Source organism: Astyanax mexicanus, chromosome 16 (genome assembly GCF_023375975.1).
Source record: "Astyanax mexicanus isolate ESR-SI-001 chromosome 16, AstMex3_surface, whole genome shotgun sequence".
In the NCBI taxonomy this organism is placed as follows: Eukaryota; Metazoa; Chordata; class Actinopteri; order Characiformes; family Acestrorhamphidae; genus Astyanax; species Astyanax mexicanus.
The window spans coordinates 31,257,021-31,275,367 of NC_064423.1; the positions used below are offsets into that span (position 1 = coordinate 31,257,021).

Below are 18,347 nucleotides of genomic sequence, written 5' to 3' on the forward strand. Positions count from 1 at the left end.
AGGAAACAGGAAACACCTGGGGACAGGTAAAAAGGGGGTGGAGTTAAAAATGAACAAAGGCAGAGACATTTGAGGAACACAGGGCCACGTGGGAAAAACCACACAGGCACAGAGAAAAAAGGTACATAAACCAAAAAGATGGCAGGAAACACACAGAAACAGACAGGAGTGACACAGAACAGGACAAGAACTTTGCGTAATGGCATAAGCAGAGACTAAAAATATTAATAAGGTGTTATAAGAAGAATATAGCAAAAAAAAAAAATAATAATAATTACCAAAATTCATACATAATAAAATGCATAATGATCAGTTCTGTTCAGTTTGCTGAACACATGGTACGTGACCAATATGTAAGACATGCTTTTCTGTTTTTCTGCTGAAAAGTAGGGAGTTTTTCTGGGCTGTATGGGGAAGTGAGAGAGAGAGTTTCCTCATGCGAATGTGTGGATTCTCCTACAGTCTGCATTTCCTGCTGTTTTCAGCACGCTCTCTTTCTCTCTCTCTCTCTCCTACTTCCTCAGCGGAGGATAGACAAGTGTGCGTTGGCTCCTGCAGTGATTGACCGGCAGGACGTGCCCCCGAGGCCTTAGAACAGACGAACTGGGGCAATTTAGAGATTGACGTATGTGGGCTGGTGATTGATGCTGATTGGAGAGTGTTTGTTCAGGAATCTCAAAGTTTTTCATCAGCACTTTGTGTGTGTGTGTGTGTGTGTGTGCGTGTATGTGGTGATCTGTGGTTTTGTGTGAGTGGGTAGATGGGGATGTGTGTGTCATGAAGGATGGCTGACGGGTTGATGCTGATACATGACCTTCCCTCAATCCGTTACAACCAATAGGCACGCACCAGTGTGCCCCAACCTATACTGTGGCTTAATATAAGAGAGAATATAGTTATAGCTGATGCTAATGGTTGGATTTGGATGCACTTCATGTGTTCTTATTATCGTAATGTTTCATAGTCAGTGTAGTTTAATTGCCGTCTTATCATTTTGTATTGATCCATGTCTACACGTTTTCACTGTGTGTATATTATATTACATGTTTATCACATGCATATGTTCTTTTTAATGGTGTAACAGGTCACAGATAAGCTGTGATCCGTACAGATTGCCTGATTTGGAGATTTTACAAATGCCTCCTTTGTGTTTGGCTTAGAGTGACTCTTCTTGTTGGCCAATCAGAGCTCTGCAATAGTAAACATTGTGTTTTAGCCCCTTTCTGCTAGCTTTGAACTACGAGCAGGCAGGTTCTAAAAATGTAGCTGGTGCCAGATACCAAATATGAGAAAACAAGAAAGCTAAGCTAAGTTTGGGCAATGAAAGTAAAATTTAGTGGAGAAGCACCATGCTATAATCAAACATACTGTGTCAAATAAAAGTCACTTTTACAAATTAACAAACAGAAATTGATATATCACAAGACGATTCTCTACAATACTTACAGAAGAGAATAAAATAAAATATACCAGAAGAGGATAAAACAAGTAAATTCCAGAAATTATGGATTTATTAGTGTGAAATTCAAAGAATTTTACAACCAATATTTTCCAATTTTCTTGCAGGATTACCCAGTTCATTTGATTAACGCCACCACAGGAAGTCATAAATCTTTCAATAATAGTAATAGACTTTTGAAGCCATGCATTGATTATATATCGCAAAAGATCATGATAAGGTTTAATAATTTTTTCTTTTATTTGTTTGCTTTTTTTAAGGCCACCCTTAAGGTCATCATACATGCAAATATACATAAGATTTTTTTTTTTTTAAATACATATTTCAGGGTCATGGCCTCTACAGGTGTGTGTTTTGGAGTTCAGTATTCTCTCAATCTGTTAATCTCACCTGCTTTCCTTTCCCAGGTGCTGCTGAGAAGTGTTTTATCAGAGAAGTTTGATTTTGTTAATAAACTTAATTTTTTAACTACCTGTTTATTTTTCCCCTCAAGACAGAAGAAGCGATTCCAGGGTCTGGAGGAACGGGAATAGTATGTTTTAGTTTTTTTATGTTCACACTTTTAATCTGAGGGGCTTTGTTTTCTAATCTATTTCTCCTGGGCTGCTCCCGTCTCTGCTAACTGACTGTATAACAACTCTGATGAACTTTCTCTCTCTCCTCAAGGCTGAGTGTGTGTGTGAGAGTGAGTGAGTGTGTGTGTGTGTGGATTTGGGAGTGTGCTGTTAATCTAAATCTGCTGCAGTCAGTGTGTGTGTGTGTGTGTGTGTGTGTGTGTGCTCTTCACCTCACCTCCTGACCTTTTCCCCAGCACACCACTGGTGCCTCATGCTGCTGGTTTTTGCACTTGTGTGTTGAAACTTGCTTTGGAAGTGACTTTCTACCACTAATCTTTTGTACATGTACATGTGTGTATATGTGTATATTGGCTGTACAATAATGCATTATTAGTATATATCACAATAGAAAATGTTTCAATAGTGTTTAAATAATGATTTTTAAACATTTTTGATATTTCAGTACTCACTATATACAGAATTGGTCATTGACTGATATCCATTACAGCATGAATTTTTAGAGGTTTGTAGGTACAGACATCTGTTGTAGGAGTTTATGACTGGTTTTTATTACTTATATTTTGTTCATAACAGATATTTTGTAATGATTTTAGTTTGACTGAAATTATTTTGTATAGTGTGATATAAATTTTAGCCATATTGTCCAGGTAGTGAATTTATATGACAGATATGTTTGTTAATTGTGGGATCGATTCGATATCAGTATGATAATTCTGATATCAATATTAACAGTATAAATCCACTGCTTGTGATGTGCATCACACACTGACGTTGCCAGGCTATGGAAGCCTCTATAGGGTTCTGCTTTAATACAATAAACTGAAAGCCGCATCCTGTAATGATCTTCATTTAGTGAGTAAATAGTGTGTATTTCTTAGAACCCTAGGATATTTTTTACAGTTTTTTGCCTAAAAATGATGAAAAAATTATCTTAACTTAAGATGTAAACGTTTAAAGACTTTAGATGTTTGATCATATTTTGAACAAACGTTTACTTAGTGAAGTCCAAAAAAAAAAAAAAAACAGCTGAATCGGCAGGTTTAGAGCAGGTTAGCAACAATGCTAACTGTTTTCTAGTTGATACAGACTTGATAATCATGGTAGAAGCATAGAATAGTAGGTAAAAGCTTTGATGCTAACAAACATAGCATCCAGCCTTGACAGTGTTGAAATGGGTTAGCCACGATGCTAGCTTTAGTTTTTCTGAGCTGGATTACTCACTGATAGTTGATGACAGGTCAATGGCAGTGCACTGCCTGGATATAGTAAGCATTGTTGTGAGTGTGTGTAAATATAATGTCTGTACTTTAGTCTAATCTTCAGTAATAAAGCTCATAATATTGCAGTGTAGCCTCAGACGAGTACTGGGTGATGCTGAAATATTTTGAAAAAAATTATCATTATTATTGAAACATTTTCTATCACGATAAATAGAGCATTACTATCAAATTTTAATTTTTTTGTCCAACCCTACATGTCTGTGTGTGTCAGTCACGAAGCTGACCTTCTGACCTTCTGCTTTGCAAAGGGTGGACTAATGTATGTCTTATGTCCTGCTTGTTTGTGTGTGTGTGTGTGTGTGACATGTCTGTCCTTAACGACTACAGTAGGAGAAAAGAAAGGGGTAACTATGAGCCTGTGCACAGGTAAACCAGTATAGCTGCTGGATTATGCAGTATTAGCCACTGTGAGCCCCGCCCCTCTCCCAGTGTAACTTGTCCAATGTCCCCTAGCTCTAACTAGCAGTAAGTGGATGTGATTTTTTACCCCCACCTGGTGATTTACTCTGTGATTCCTCTCATGTGAACATCATCAGAGATCTCAGCTTGTAGCTCATCATGGAGAATCATCCACATTCCAACACAGTCCTTAATAGATGGTGCACGTGACTTTCCTCCACACGTACACACATAAAGATTCCACTATACCCCTTCATATAGGTTCCTGTGGACTGAAGCCCAGTGCAGAATAAGACACTATCTCTATTGTCCACTCTATTATTGGCCTGATTGGCTAAATTAGATTTACGTCCTATTAAGTGTGGTGTTCCGGCAGGCATGCTGCCATTATCCCAGCTCTGCTGCTTCATTGAAAGATTCTGCTGGCCTCCACAAATGCTTCAGATATTTCTACTGAGGGTCAGTGGGTTTCTTCTTCTAAAGCTAGACAAGAACCCAGTAACAGTCTGGGATTCTGCTGGTAAAACTTATATAAGAAAAAAAAAATAAGTTGGGACATGCAAATTGAATCCAAGGTATTTCTTCTTCTTCTTCTTTTTTTTTGTCTGGTCAACTTTTTTTTTTTTCAAACTTAATTTGTTAATAAACACACATTCCTGCATATTAGATCTTATAACAAATATAAAAAGTTGAGAGAGTAAAGCATTTACCACTTTATAATGCTGCCATTCCTTCTCACAACATTTAAAAAAAAATGCATTGAGGAAAAATTTAAAATGTCTTGTTGAATCAAGATTAGCTTGTAATAAGATCTTATTAGACTGTCCAGCATTAGTGCTGACATTTTCAGAAGTACTAGTGCACCTCAAAACATTAAACAACAAAATATCAATGAAAAGTTACTTTATTTCAGTAATTCAGTTCTTAATATGAATCTCCTATATTATATAGATGTTTTAGATGCAGAGTGATCTATTTTAAGGTTTTTTTTATTTTTAATGATTATGACTTACAGCCAATGAAAACCCAAAAATCAGTGTCCCAGAAAATTAGAATATTATATGAGACCAATTAGCACTTTTAGCAGTGTGGGCAGAGTGCCAACTCCTGCTAAAAAATGAAATCCGCGCCTCCATAAAAGTTGTCAGTAGCAGAGGGAAGCATGAAGTGCTGTAAGATTTTGTGGGAAAACAAAACTGCACTGACTTTGGACTTAATAATAAAACACAGTGGATCAACACCAGTAGATGACATGACTCTCCAAACCATCACTGATCATCAGTAAATTCTGCATTTCATTTGTAAATCAAGGAAGCAGAGTCTGGAGGAAGGGTGGAGACACACACAGTCCAAACTGCTTGAGGTCTAGTGTAAAGTTTCCATAATCAGTGATGGATTGGAGAGACATGTCATCTGCTGGTGTTGTTCCACTGTGTTGTCAATGTTTTGTTTTTGCACAGTTTAGTCATATATTCATATTGATGATAAAAAGAATATTGTTGTGATTAATCAGATTTATTTCTACTTTAATTTTATTAAATAGTATTTGATAGTATTTTTATGCCTTTAGTCTAGAGCTCATTGAATCCATTTCTTTCAAAATATCTTAAATACTAATTTGTCTGACCACAGTACATTTTTCCACTGTAAGTAATGGTCCATCCCAGATTCCCCCTAGCTCAGAAAAGTCAACACCACCTCTAAACACGGTTAAAATCTGGCTCCTGTTTCTTACACTAAAGTTTAGTTTAAGTGGCATAAATGAATGTAACTCTTTAAAACACTACAACACAGAGATTTGCTGAATTCAATGAAATGAAGTTGACCATGCAAGACATGAAATATGATTGGTTCTTGACTGATTCTTACTGTCTCAACTTTTTTATTGTAAAAATAAGATCATGCTTTTCAGATACGTTTTGAAACTATTCTTGCAAGTAAGGTAACTATAAGTATGGGCAGTTCAGTCCTGTGTGAAGGTCAGACTATGCCTGTGTGAAGATTCCCCACCCATGACACAGTGATGTCTCCCAGAGCAGAGCTGTCTCTTCTTCAGCTAGAGCCTAATTACCCTGTCAGTCAGCTGGACCTGCAGAAGACGGTCTTTATATGGATAATGTGTGTACAGAACCTTCCAGAGAGACGCAGTGTCTGTGTGTGTTTGTGTATTTATGTGTTTGTGTTTGTGTGTGTGTGTGTGTGTGTGTGAGAGTACCTGTGTTTCTGTCAAACACCCTGAAAATAGCTAGAACTGATAAGTGAGGAGGCTGGAGGACCAGGCTGAGGGTCTCACTGTTCCTCTGCAGTGTAAATACTTAATTCTGGCCTCTTATCTGAAGTCAGTCTGACCCAGATTTAAGTTTGAATCAGTATCTCAGTCCCATCCAGCCCTCTGCTCTCCTCAGTTCATTTCAGTGCTCAACAACTACCTGCAGATTATAATTACTAATAATAATATCTGTAATATTAATAACAAATAATTATACTACATCTGTTTAACACCCATATTACTGACCAGATTGACTGACTTTCTCTTTATCGCTTTCTCTCCCTCTTCTTCACTCTCTTTCTCCCTCTATATATTTGTCTTTTTTTCATCCATTTTCTTTCTCTCTCATATATTCTCTCTCTCTCACATATATTCTCTCTCTCTCTCTTGCATATATTCTTTCTTACATATATTCTCTCTCTCGCATATTCTCCCTCTCTATCGCATATATTCTCCTTCTCTCTCTTTTATATATTCTTTCTCTCTCTTGCATATATTCTTTCTCTCCTTCTCTCTTTCATATATTCTCTCTCTCTCTTGCATAAATTCTCTCTCTCGCATATATTCTCTCTCTTGCATATTTTCTTTTTCTCCTTCTCTCTCTTATAAATATTCTCTCTCTCTCGCATATATTCTTTCTCTCCTTTTCTCTTTCATATTTTCTCTCTCTCGCATATATTCTCTCTCTCCTTTTCTCTCTTTCATATATTCCCTCTCTCGCATATATTCTCCTACTTTTGGTCATACTTTCTGTCAAATATTTCTCTTTTTTTTTTCTTTTTTTACGCTTTCACTCTTTTTCTGTTACATATTTTCAATCTCTCCTATTGTATGCATATTTTGTCATCTGTCTTTATCACTCTTGCATTCTCTCTTGTGCTATCCCACCTTGCACTTTCTTTCCAACCATCTCTTGCATGCACATTTTTTCCTTTCTCCTGTGCTCTCACTTTCTTTTGCAATCTCTTGCATTCTATCTCTCTCTCTCTCTCCCTCTCTTTTCTCTCTCTCTCTCTCTCTCTCTCCCTCTCTTTTCTCTCTCTCTCTCTCTCTCTCTCTCTGCAGTGTGGCCTCAGCGTTGCATTCAGAAACTCCGGATCGTTATGAGCGTCTCACCTCCGTCTCCAGCTCTGTGGATTTTGAACAGCGAGACAACGTAAGACACCTGTCAATCATTCTGTCTTCTTTCAGTGACAGCCTGCAGTTTTTGTGTCTGCCCTGGATTCTCCTGTCAGGTTGTGGGCTGTGGGTCTGGTCAGTAGTGCAGGGTCAGTAATTGGAGCTGAGTGTGATTCAGTGTGAGATGAAGTGTGATCTATATAGGGGTGAGCGAGTGTGAGCGTGGGATGTACACTGATATTGTAACTGGGAATACTGATCTGTCCCAACATTCCCTGATGCAGCAGCCTAGCCTTAGCCTTTAGCCGCTCCAGAGGCTTCAGAATGCTGGATAACTGTGGTAATCATTGCTTCAGTCACCCAGTGTTAGCCTTTAGCCAATCTGAGGGCTTCTGCACACAGAGCAACAACACTGGTCCTTACTTTGGTTGCCTAGCTGTATTTTTTAGCCTCCTTACAGTCTCCAGTGTGCTGGATAAGCACTAGTATTTGCTTAATTCAGGCTAGCATTAGCATTTAGCCTTGCTTCCATGTTCTTCTGAAGTTGTTTTTTGTGTTTTCACTTAATAATATTGTTTTGTGTAAAATAAAGACTGAGGTTACTAATAGGTGGATTGCTGTACTGGTCTAGACAGTGACGATCTTCTAACCAGATGTGGACCTACAACTGGTTAATTTACTGAAAGCTGATTAAATTTTCTAGCCTTTACAGTAAGGTTTAGCAGAAAAAACTGAAAAACATGTAAAATTTGATTTGGCATTCAACTAGTGACTAAATAAAGTGTTGGTCTAACATTAGGACTTTTATTATGCAGGATATGACAATGAATCATAAAGCAAGTTAGTCCAAATTTCAAACATTTACTAGGTTTTAAGGTGTATGCCGAGACACTCTGAAGTAGTACTCCTTTATTATTCCATCTACTTATATAATGTACCAGTACTTGGTGCAAAATGGACCCAAAGAATGATGCGACCACCACCATGCTTAAAAGCTAATATCATATTTCATAGCAACCGACTAGACGTTATGATTATGAACTGGATCAGTTTACTAGTGTTTTGCAGCTTTAAGATACGAGCTGTACAGAGCTAGTATAGTAACATCAGCTGGGCTAACTGTGTGTAAATGTCAAATCAATATATGCCGGAAAATAAATTTAGCTTCACATTACATTGTGAATGTTTGTTTCAAATTAAAAGTCCTCTGGAACACAATGTTTTTTATATATATTTTTTGGAAACAGTGGTTTGTCAGTACACTAAATGTACCGAGATGCAACCTTAATAACTAAATATCACAGTAAATATTGGACATTATGATCTATTTTTGCCTCATCGCTCGCCCTTAGTGAATAGTTTGTTCCGGTCAGTTTGGGACACACATATTTCCAGCTCTGGCAGGCTGCGCTCTTTTGCTCCTGTGACACAGATTTCCATCAGTCGAGCTGTTCTAGCTCAGCAAACTCTCTCTCTCTCTCTTGCTCTCTCGCTCTCTCCTCGCTCTCTCTCGTCCCGAGTCCTCGTTTTCCCTCTGCTATCTATCGATTCTTCCACAGTACACTGGCCACACTTAAGCTGTATATATGATGCAGCACTCTGATTGGGGTCTGCTCTCCTGCTCTCTCCTTGAGCTCCTTCCACAAACTACATATATAGATAGATGATGATCCAGCAATTCTCTGCAGCTCCATGACCTTGATGTTTCTCCACACTGTGGAAAGAGAGAGAGAGAGAGGGAGAAGTGCTACTTTCTTCCCATTAAAACCCAGTCTCACTTTCAGTCCCTAAAGCGTTAAACACAACCGGCTGAGTAACTGACTCACAGGCTGCACGTGGATGAGGCTAGATGTGGTGCTTCAGGGAAGGGCAGTGAGGATATGTGTGTGTTTGTGTGTTTGTGGGGGGGAGATGGCCTGTAGTTAGGTCTGTAATTCAGGGCCTCTGATAGCCAGGTTTCCTCTAGGCTGTTCATGTGGTCTCCTCTCAGCAGGGGTTAATCCTGGATCAGAGGTCTCATCTTCTCATACTCAATATATCTCAAGAGAACTTGAAGAAGAACCTGATGTACATTTTTTTTTAATTATATATCAACCCATGGCAAAAATGAACAGACATATTTTAGGTGTAAGGAGTTGTACATTATTCTGTTGGAACACCTGGTTGTGTCCAAATTTTAAAAGTCTACAAGGTTTTGAGGTGTATACTGAGACACTGACATAGTACTCCTTTATTATTCCATCCACTTATATAATGTACCAGTACTGGGTGCAAAATGGGTCCCAAAAAATGAAGCAACCACCACCATGCTTAAAAGCTAATATCATATTCCTTAGCAACTGACTTGCAACACTAAAGCAAACACTTAGCAACACCATAGCAGCCACTCTTACAGTATTTTCCATGATGCCTTTAGGCAAGCTATACCCAACTAAATATGTCCAGTTCAATTTATTTTACTTCGATATTTGGCAGACAGATTGATACATGTTGGATTATTGATTCCTGAAAAAAGAATATTCCTGTTGAAAATTCCTGCATTTTAATATTAATAATAAGTATTGCAATGCCATTTCTTCTTATGTACCGTGCAGCAACTATCTGTCCCATAACACATATAGCTATAATCACTGTGGAAACCACCTGGAATACCATAGCAACAGTGGAAATGTCCTTTTTTAAATTAATAATCTATTGGTAATACAAAACACACACACACCCTCCCATTGTAGATTCTTCTGCTCCAGAACTTGAACAGTGCAAAAATCAGTGAAAGCCCAATATTGCCATAATATTTATGTCTATTAGGAATGAATATAAATGGCAGATACAACTGTGTGTGTGTGTATATATATATATATATATATATATATATATATATATATATATATATATATATATATATATATATATATATATATATATGAATGGGGTGTTTGTGTGTGTGCTGATAATTGTATCTGCTGTTCCTGCAGGGGTTCTGCTCTTGGCTGACGGCCATATTCAGAATAAAGTAAGTAGCTCTTTAATTCCAGCATCAGAGCTATTGCTGCCGGGGCCTGGGGGTGTGGAGGAGTGGGGGTGGGGAGGGGATCTCATCTTTTCATTTAGCCATATGCATTTACATTTCGGAATATTAATAAAGGTCTTTTTGGGAAGCATTTTATCATGTTTGTTTGGACTGGATTTATTTGTGCTTCTATGTTCTATATATCTACTGTAACTTTAACTACCAGTCTGCTTTAACCACTGTGTAATGGTGTAGCTCATCCATTCATTTGATTAATTTTTTTATGCAAATCTGTATTTTAACAGAAATTTTACAGTATTATATTTTATGATTGTAAAAATTTAAATTGCATTGTGATTTGACAAAAACCCATCCTGTTATTATTACATCCTTTAAATGTGTTGCCAGGTATTTAGTGAGAGATGCAGGCTTTAATTAAAGTAAAAAAAGAATCAAAATCAACACTTTTTTTTGCAGGTTTTTATAAAATTTACTGCTTTTCACCATTTGCATAAATAAAATAGCACAAATGTATTTTTCTCTTACTTCTCAAATATGAAGCAATTACAAAAATACAATTTACAAATATTTATTTAACATTGAACATTTTAATATCCCAGCAGGCATTCCAACAAAGCACCAATATGCATTTTTGGCCAAACACTGAAAGTTATTTTTATATATATTTTTTTGACTGAAATGTTCTGTCTGAGAGTACATTGACAGTGTATTCTTGTGTGTGTGTGTGTTTGTGTGTGTTTAGGGATGAGGAGATCCGTGAGAAGTGTGGAGAAGATGCCGTGCACTATCTCTCCTTTCAGCGGCACATCATCGGGCTGCTGGTGGTGGTGGGCGTGCTGTCAGTGGGCATCGTCCTACCAGTCAACTTTTCCGGAGATCTGCTGGGTGAGCATGAAGAGCAGTGTGGGATACGACTCTCTGAGGAGTGGAAAGAGCTAAAATAAATTTTATCTTTTAGCAGCACATGCAGAGTGATGTGCTACAGTGACTCACTGGCTGAAATGAAAGTGGAAGTTCAGACACCTTCTCAATACATTGTTTTTTTCTGAAATCAAGGGAAACACAATAAAGACAAATCACTTTTTAGCACCCCTCATAGACAGTTAAACACATGCATTTTTGGACAAGCTAAGAGAAGATAGAGAAGCTTAGTTTAAAGGTAAAGAAGTATGTGGACTGAGGTGGTAAAGCAATATTATAATACAGAATGTTACAGTAATATTACATAGTTCTGGTGAGAGGTCTCCAATAGCTACACCATAGATACATAGTTCTGTGGAAGAGTTCCAGTCTACAGTGGCAATCACAGTGATGCAGGTCACCCTATTACAGTAAGTGAAGTGTCAGCTTGATTCTAAAACTTATATTCACAAATGCAACATCGCAGAATGTCAAATTATTTAAACAAAAAAAGATAAACATTTTGGCAGCTTATATAGCCCTGGAAAAAATAAGAGACCAATTTTTTTTTTTTTATCAAATTGGAAACCTCGGGAATATAATCAAGAGGAAGATGGATGATCACAAACCATCAAACCAAGCTGAACTGCTTGATTTTTTGCACCAGGAGTGACATTAAAAGGTATTCAAAAGCAGTGTGTAAGACTGGTGGAGGAGAACATGCCAAGATGCATAAAAAAACTGTGATTAAGAACCAGGGTTATTCCACCAAATATTGATTTCTCTTAAAACTCTCTTAAAACTTTATGAATATGAACTTGTTTTCTTTGCATTATTTTCATTTGAAGTTTGCGAGAAATGTTGTCTGTAGTTTATGGAATAAAACAACAATGTTCATTTTACTCAAACATAAACCTATAAACAGCAAAATCAGAGAAACTGATTCGTAAACTGAAGTGGTCTCTTCATTTTTTCCAGAGCTGTATGTTTTCAATATTGTTTGTTTTACTCCTTCATAAGAAGCTTTATCTTCATAAGAAGCTTTATTAACCTGTATTGTTGGTGTCACACAAAAGTCTGGGATCTCTAAATTTTTTATTTATTTATTTATTTTTTGGTAAGTGAACAATGCAGTTGCCCAAAAGTAGTGGCTTTCGTGATAAAAGAACCAATAAAAATGCTCCATTTGGACTTGGAATTAAATCATTTTGCATTCACTTCCTTTCTCCTTGTTGCTTTTTTGGAGATACACTGTTTTAAATTTAGTTTTGGGTGAAAATGTGCAGATTTATCTGAAAAAGGGTTCTCTAATGGGTTTAAAATCAGCTGCTGTAATATGGCAACTGCTGAAAGACAGGAATAAGATTTGGCAGGGGGGGTTTGAGCCTCAGCGCTGGTCTCTAATGAGCTACTGTTAGCATTAGCATTAGCTCTGGCCCTGGGCCTGACCATGTCCTGCTCTCTTGCTCTCCTGTTCTCTGTCCTCCAGAGCAGATAGCTGGAGATGATGAGTGAGGGCTTAGCCGCTGCGCTCGGGTCCTGTAATGGGATTGAACTCTGTCTGGGAGTGGGTAATTGGGTGCCTGTCGCAAGCAACTAAAGAGAGAAATGAGGGAATGGGAAAGAGAGAGAGAGAGGAATGAGGGAGGGATGTAGAGCAATGAGTTGGAGAGATGGATGGACAGGAGGAACAAGAAGAAGTGAAGCAAAACAGAATGTAGAACAAGAGACGAGTAGAAAAGATGGTAAAGGAGAAGCAGTGAGCTGGGTTATATACTGTACATTATACATAATTAAAAAAAATAGTAATTAATTAATCCTTAGGGAAACTGAAATGAATTCATCTTGATGGGTAGATTTGACCTCATGAGATAACATAGCAAATTCAAGCTTCTAGCTTTTATGTTGTTTAATTTACCCATATATTCAGAACCCCTGTATCTTGCTCTCAAGCTACAGTATGTTGCTATTTGTTTCTCTCTAAATCTGTCCATCTGCACAAACCATTAAACACGTCTGTCACACCAAACCAGAATTGTTTAAAAGTTTAAGGCTGGGTTTCAATGTAGGACCACAGTGAAGCTCAGTTCACAGAAACACAGAATCTCTAAAAGAATCTCTATCTCTACTGATGTTCCCATTTGCTTTCTGTCTTCCTCTGTTAGTCTACCTCCTCTGTTCTCCTGCCCCATCACTCTTTATCTATATCTCTATATCTTTTACCATCCCTGCTCCTCTTCTATCTGCTCTTTCTCTGTCGTATCTAAACTAACACTACAAATCCCTCCCGGCTGATTCTGTCCTGCTGCTCTCTGTTGTTGTTGTTTTCTGCATACTGAGCTGAATCTTTTATTCAAATCTGACCTTTATTTCTGTCCTCTCTCATTAGAAAACAACGCGTACAGCTTCGGCCGCACCACGATAGCTAACCTGAACTCGGGGTAAGGATATGTGTTTTTTGTACTCGCTGATACACTCCACGATAATGATGATGTGCACTTATATTTATCTGTCTTACAGTAAGATTTTTTTTTTTTATGTACTGTTGAGTTGGTGATATAAAAGCTGTTTCTTGAGCTGTGTCTGTTTCTGTTCTGCAGGAATAACCTGTTGTGGCTGCACACGTCATTTGCGTTCATGTACCTCCTCCTGACGGTCTACAGCATGAGACGCCACACCTCTAAGATGCACTACAAAGAGGACGATCTGGTATTGTTCAAACATGATACCATTTCTGTGCTCTCAGAAATAAAGGGGTCAAAAATAACCTTTACACTGCTATAAATACTGGTGGCAGATTTTGTGTTGTGTTTAAACCCCGCCCACTAAATAGCAGTGTTGTACTCAGTTGTTCGATTCGAATGTTCTGACTGTGTACAAAGTATACTTGTCCTTTATTTTACGCACTATAGTGCGCACCATTTTATAAGGCACACTCAATCAATGAACGTCTATTTTTTGGTCAATTTTCATACATAAGGCACACCGAAATGTAAGGCGCCTAATTAAACAAAACCGTCATTCTTTTAAATTCAAACAGTTCTTAGAGAGATAGTAAATTCTGCCTGTCAGCGCTACACTGAGGAACACTGAGTGTTCCAGTAACACAGGGTGCTATTAGCTACTAGCTAGCGGTTCGTCCTACGTAGCTTGTTTTAACACGGTGAACGCACAGACTACAGTCTGATATATACTCACCTCTGAATGGCTAAAGAGCTAGCACTTAGCGTGTTTAGCAGCTAATGCTAATACTGCTCCAGCCTTAGTGCTGGAGAAACTTTACTGAAAATCCTTTATAATGCTGTACTTCAGTGGAGTGGCTTTACTGCTCCTTAATACCTGCCTGGTAACATTCATACATAAGACACACTGTCAAATTTTGGGTAAATTAGGGGGTTTTAAGTGCCTCTTAGAGTGTAAAAAAATACAGTACTCAGATATTATAAATATATTGTAATTTTTATACTATGAGAAATTCCCTAAACTGTGATTTTAAACAATCGCAGTTTATCTTGCTTACAGAATCACAGTATATTGTGATATATTAATATTTTTGTATTGTGATTGTGAGTATTGTATCATTATCACATTCTTGCCAATACACAGCCCTACTTTTAAGTGTTCAGAATGAACCACTGCCATGCTGAGTTACTGTCGGCGACCACAATGCAGAATCAGACTGTGACCTCCATCTGACCTTGTATTCAGTCACTAGATTCCTGTCTATATACAGTGTATATGTATGTGTGTATGTATCTCCTCTCAGTACACTGTAAAAGTCCTGATGTGGCGTTCACGCTGCACGCTGTACGTGCCTCTGACGGAGTCTTTGCCCCAGACTGCTGCGTGTAGATGGTGCGCAGCTCATGAAATATGGATGAAGGCTGTCTATAGCGCTGACCTACATTCAGCCGGGAGCTGCTCACCTCTTACATACGCAAACGTGCACAACAGCAGCAGCAGGGTCAGGAAGCTGCATGCTCTGCAGTCTGCGCTGTCTGAGAAAGACAGAAGCTAAACATTAGAAGCTTAATGTGAAAATCAGTAAATATAGTGACCAGCCATAACATTAATACCGCCTCCCTGTTTCTACATGATGTTATATATCATGTTGTTTAATATTCAGGTCGGTCCTCACAATTTCACCATAGAGCAAAAGAAAGTGCATTATTTTAACAATTAGATTAGACCCAGACAGGTCTGGGTGCCTGAATGCTGTGCTACACCTATAAGAGTCCTTGGGCAAGACTCCCAACACTATATTCACCTACCTCTCTAATAGAAATAATCTAGCATAATGTCATGTATGTCAATCAAAAGGGTGTAATATTTGTAGGATATTTGTACATTTGTGGATAAATTAAGAAGGTAAAATATAAAAAAAAACTGCTAATTATTTTTTTCCCTCTGTGTCTCTCTCTGTCTCTCTCTCAGGTGAAACGCACTTTATTTATTAACGGCATCTCAAAATATGCGGAGGAGATCCATATAAAGCAGCACTTTGAGTAAGTTTTCCATAACTGAGACCTCCAGCTATAAGATTGTAATGATACCCTAGCTGGTTCTGTGGATGTAGTGATGAATAAAGGTGTTTGTATTATCATAAACACACTTTTGATTGGAATTTACAATTAAGTTAAGCCTTATTTACAAGCAGTTGTAAATATTAGGTTTACATTTTTTATGTTAATGGTAAAATAAATAAATAAATGTAATTAAATACTTATTGAATACAGGACAGTCTATATCCACAACCTATCAGATCTCCGTTAGTGTCTTTTCTTGAAATACCGAAATCACAACATACAGTATGTTGCAATATTTATACAGCCAAACTCTTTGGATCTTGGGGAATTTTTTTTTTTTTAGAATTTTAAATTTTACATTTTTCACATTATCTCCCAGTTTAGCTAGGCCAATTGTGCCACCCATTCAGCTGCTACCCAGCTGTATATCCCACATCCATGGTGATGCCACAACACAAGCAGGGTGAAGACTAGTTTAAGTTGTATCGTGCAAAGAAGAAATGTCAATCAATACGATTCAAATTGGTGCCATCTTCTCTGCTGCTGCCAAAACTCATTAAAAACATTAGAAATAATGTTCTGGTTAATTTTAATAATCTTTTATACTGTAAGGTTGTTATGCTCTAATGCTGCTGTTAGTCTGTTGGGTGATCGTTACCCACCTCAGTAAAGAGCCGCAGTATTTAAACCCACCAGCGTCCTCAGCCCGACACATTTGTGTGAACAGAGCACCAGATTATCGCCTTAAATTGAAGTCATGCGTCTGCTGTGCCAAAGCCTCCGACGCCAAGAATAGGAGCAGTGACAGACTGTGAAGAGGCTGAGAATAGTCACAAGTGTGTGTTTCTACCTGAGCGCTGGCTTTACAGCTTTAGCTAAAGAGGATCATTGAGTTGAATGGTGATTAGTTTAGTTAAAGTGAATAGTAAAGTGTATTGAGTTACAGTATGTAAAGCATGAAGCCAGTTCAGGGCCTCGCTGTGATTGAGGATGTAAGCAGTGCAGGATGGAGGTTGGAGGGTATGTAGAGGGGGGGGGGGGGATCTATAAGGCCGTGTGGTTTGTGCTGTCAGTGTTTAGGATAATTGCTTAATCCAATGTTCCACTCCAGTGTTTGTGTTGAGTGCTCTGAGTGCAGGCTGGCCTGATGTCTGGGCTTTTGTTCTCTCAGGCAGGCTTATGAGAACTGTGTGGTGCTGGAGGCCCGGATCTGCTACAACGTGGCCAGACTCATGTCCCTCAATGCTGAGAGGTAAGAAGTTATAAAAGTATATACAATTATAATTCATAATTGTATTGTATTTCACATTCACATTTAAAATAAATAATAATAAATCGCAATTTGTTGTGATACATTGTGATTCATTGAAAAGGTTTGTGTAAGGGAAAGAAAAGAAGTGAGAGGAGAAATTAGACTGTGAAAGTTTAATCCATATTTCAACAAAAATAAAAATAAGTCTACCTTCTGAATGCTGTGATTAAATAATTAAATAGAACATTGCTAATACAACATCATGCTCTGTAAACAAAGTGAATTACAGCAGGAAGTGCGGGGCCAAAATTATAATAATTTGCATAAGAAAAATGCTGTTAAAGTGTCCAGAAAAATGGTGTGCACTTAATTAACAGCACTAATTATTTAATAAAATTTAAAACGAACTTTCTAATAGCTATAAGGTTGCTTTTAAAAATTAAAATGTTGTTATTCATCTGTTGCATCTGTTGTTCTAATGCTGTGGTGTTGATGATGCATCCAATAATAGCATACTATCAAAACAATGCCATCCATGGCATAGGATCTGTTTCTTCAAGGCAGGCATTTGAGATGGCAGCAGTATGTGGACGAGCATTCTCCTGTTGAAATGGGGCACCAGTGTGTGTGTTCAGGAAAGGTGTGGTCTCTGGTTGCAGGACCTTATTAGCTTAACTTTGGGTTGACAAAGTGCCTGTAATAAAGATCAAACCCCACATCATGAGAGCAGACCTTAGAATATAACCGTGCTGTTGTGTATGACGGACAGTCCTGTGAGTGAATGCCTTTTTCTGCTGTCACAGATAAATCTCCTCAGAGGGTATACCCACTTTATCCCCCTTTACTTAGCCTGGCTGATGGATAGATGGCAGTGATTGATATGCAGGCTGAATTGTAACTCAGCAGAGCTGGAATGCCTCAACGTCCGCCCACGCTGCCACTCTCTGAGGGCTGAGATATTGATTTATTCCACAGAGCTAAAAGTGTGCTGGTGCCGGTGTGTGTCTGAGCACGTGCATTTAGGAGAAAGAGCTGGGCTTGCTGACGCTGTGATGTTTGGAATACAGTATGTCTTGGTTCATGATGGCAGTTCTTTAAACGTGTGTGTGTGTGTTTGATCAATAGGAAAAAAGCAGAGCGCAGTAAGAAGTTCTTCACTGATCTGATGGCGAAGGAACACATGCCCACTATGATCAACCCTAAACCCTGTGGTCACCTGTGCTGTTGTGCCATCAAAGGCTGTGAGGAGGTAAGAACCATATTCTCTTAGAGTCTTAAACCATCCCTCTGCCGTCCATCCATCCATCCATTAATCCAACCATCCGTCTATCCACGTACATACCATCCATCCAACCATCCCTCTAACTACCGGTCAATCCATCCAACATACTTTTCAACCACCCATCTAACTATCCATCCAAACATCCATCCATCCCTCTATCCACCCACAAACCCATTCATCTAACCATCCCTTTTACCACCCATCCATCCATCCATCCATCCATCCAATCATCCATTTAACCACCCATCCAAC

At 38.3% G+C, this 18,347-nt stretch overlaps 1 protein-coding gene across 4 annotated transcripts in view; it reads left to right on the forward strand.

Annotated features, from left to right (window-relative positions):
- LOC103030998 (CSC1-like protein 2) overlaps positions 1-18,347 on the forward strand; it is a 79,305-nt gene that overhangs the window by 39,970 nt on the left and 20,988 nt on the right. For 3 of the 4 annotated variants that reach the window (XR_007424940.1, XM_049466021.1, XM_049466022.1), the window contains exons 4-12: positions 1,953-1,991; positions 7,051-7,141; positions 10,080-10,117; positions 10,878-11,020; positions 13,425-13,476; positions 13,636-13,744; positions 15,470-15,540; positions 16,733-16,813; positions 17,939-18,062. Coding sequence is in view for 3 of the 4 variants with exons in the window: in XM_049466021.1 (XP_049321978.1) it covers positions 1,953-1,991; positions 7,051-7,141; positions 10,080-10,117; positions 10,878-11,020; positions 13,425-13,476; positions 13,636-13,744; positions 15,470-15,540; positions 16,733-16,813; positions 17,939-18,062 (748 nt within the window). In the remaining variant the exon portion in view is untranslated. The remainder of the gene's footprint in view (positions 1-1,952; positions 1,992-7,050; positions 7,142-10,079; positions 10,118-10,877; positions 11,021-13,424; positions 13,477-13,635; positions 13,745-15,469; positions 15,541-16,732; positions 16,814-17,938; positions 18,063-18,347) is intronic. The other variant, XM_049466024.1, reaches the window with a different exon arrangement.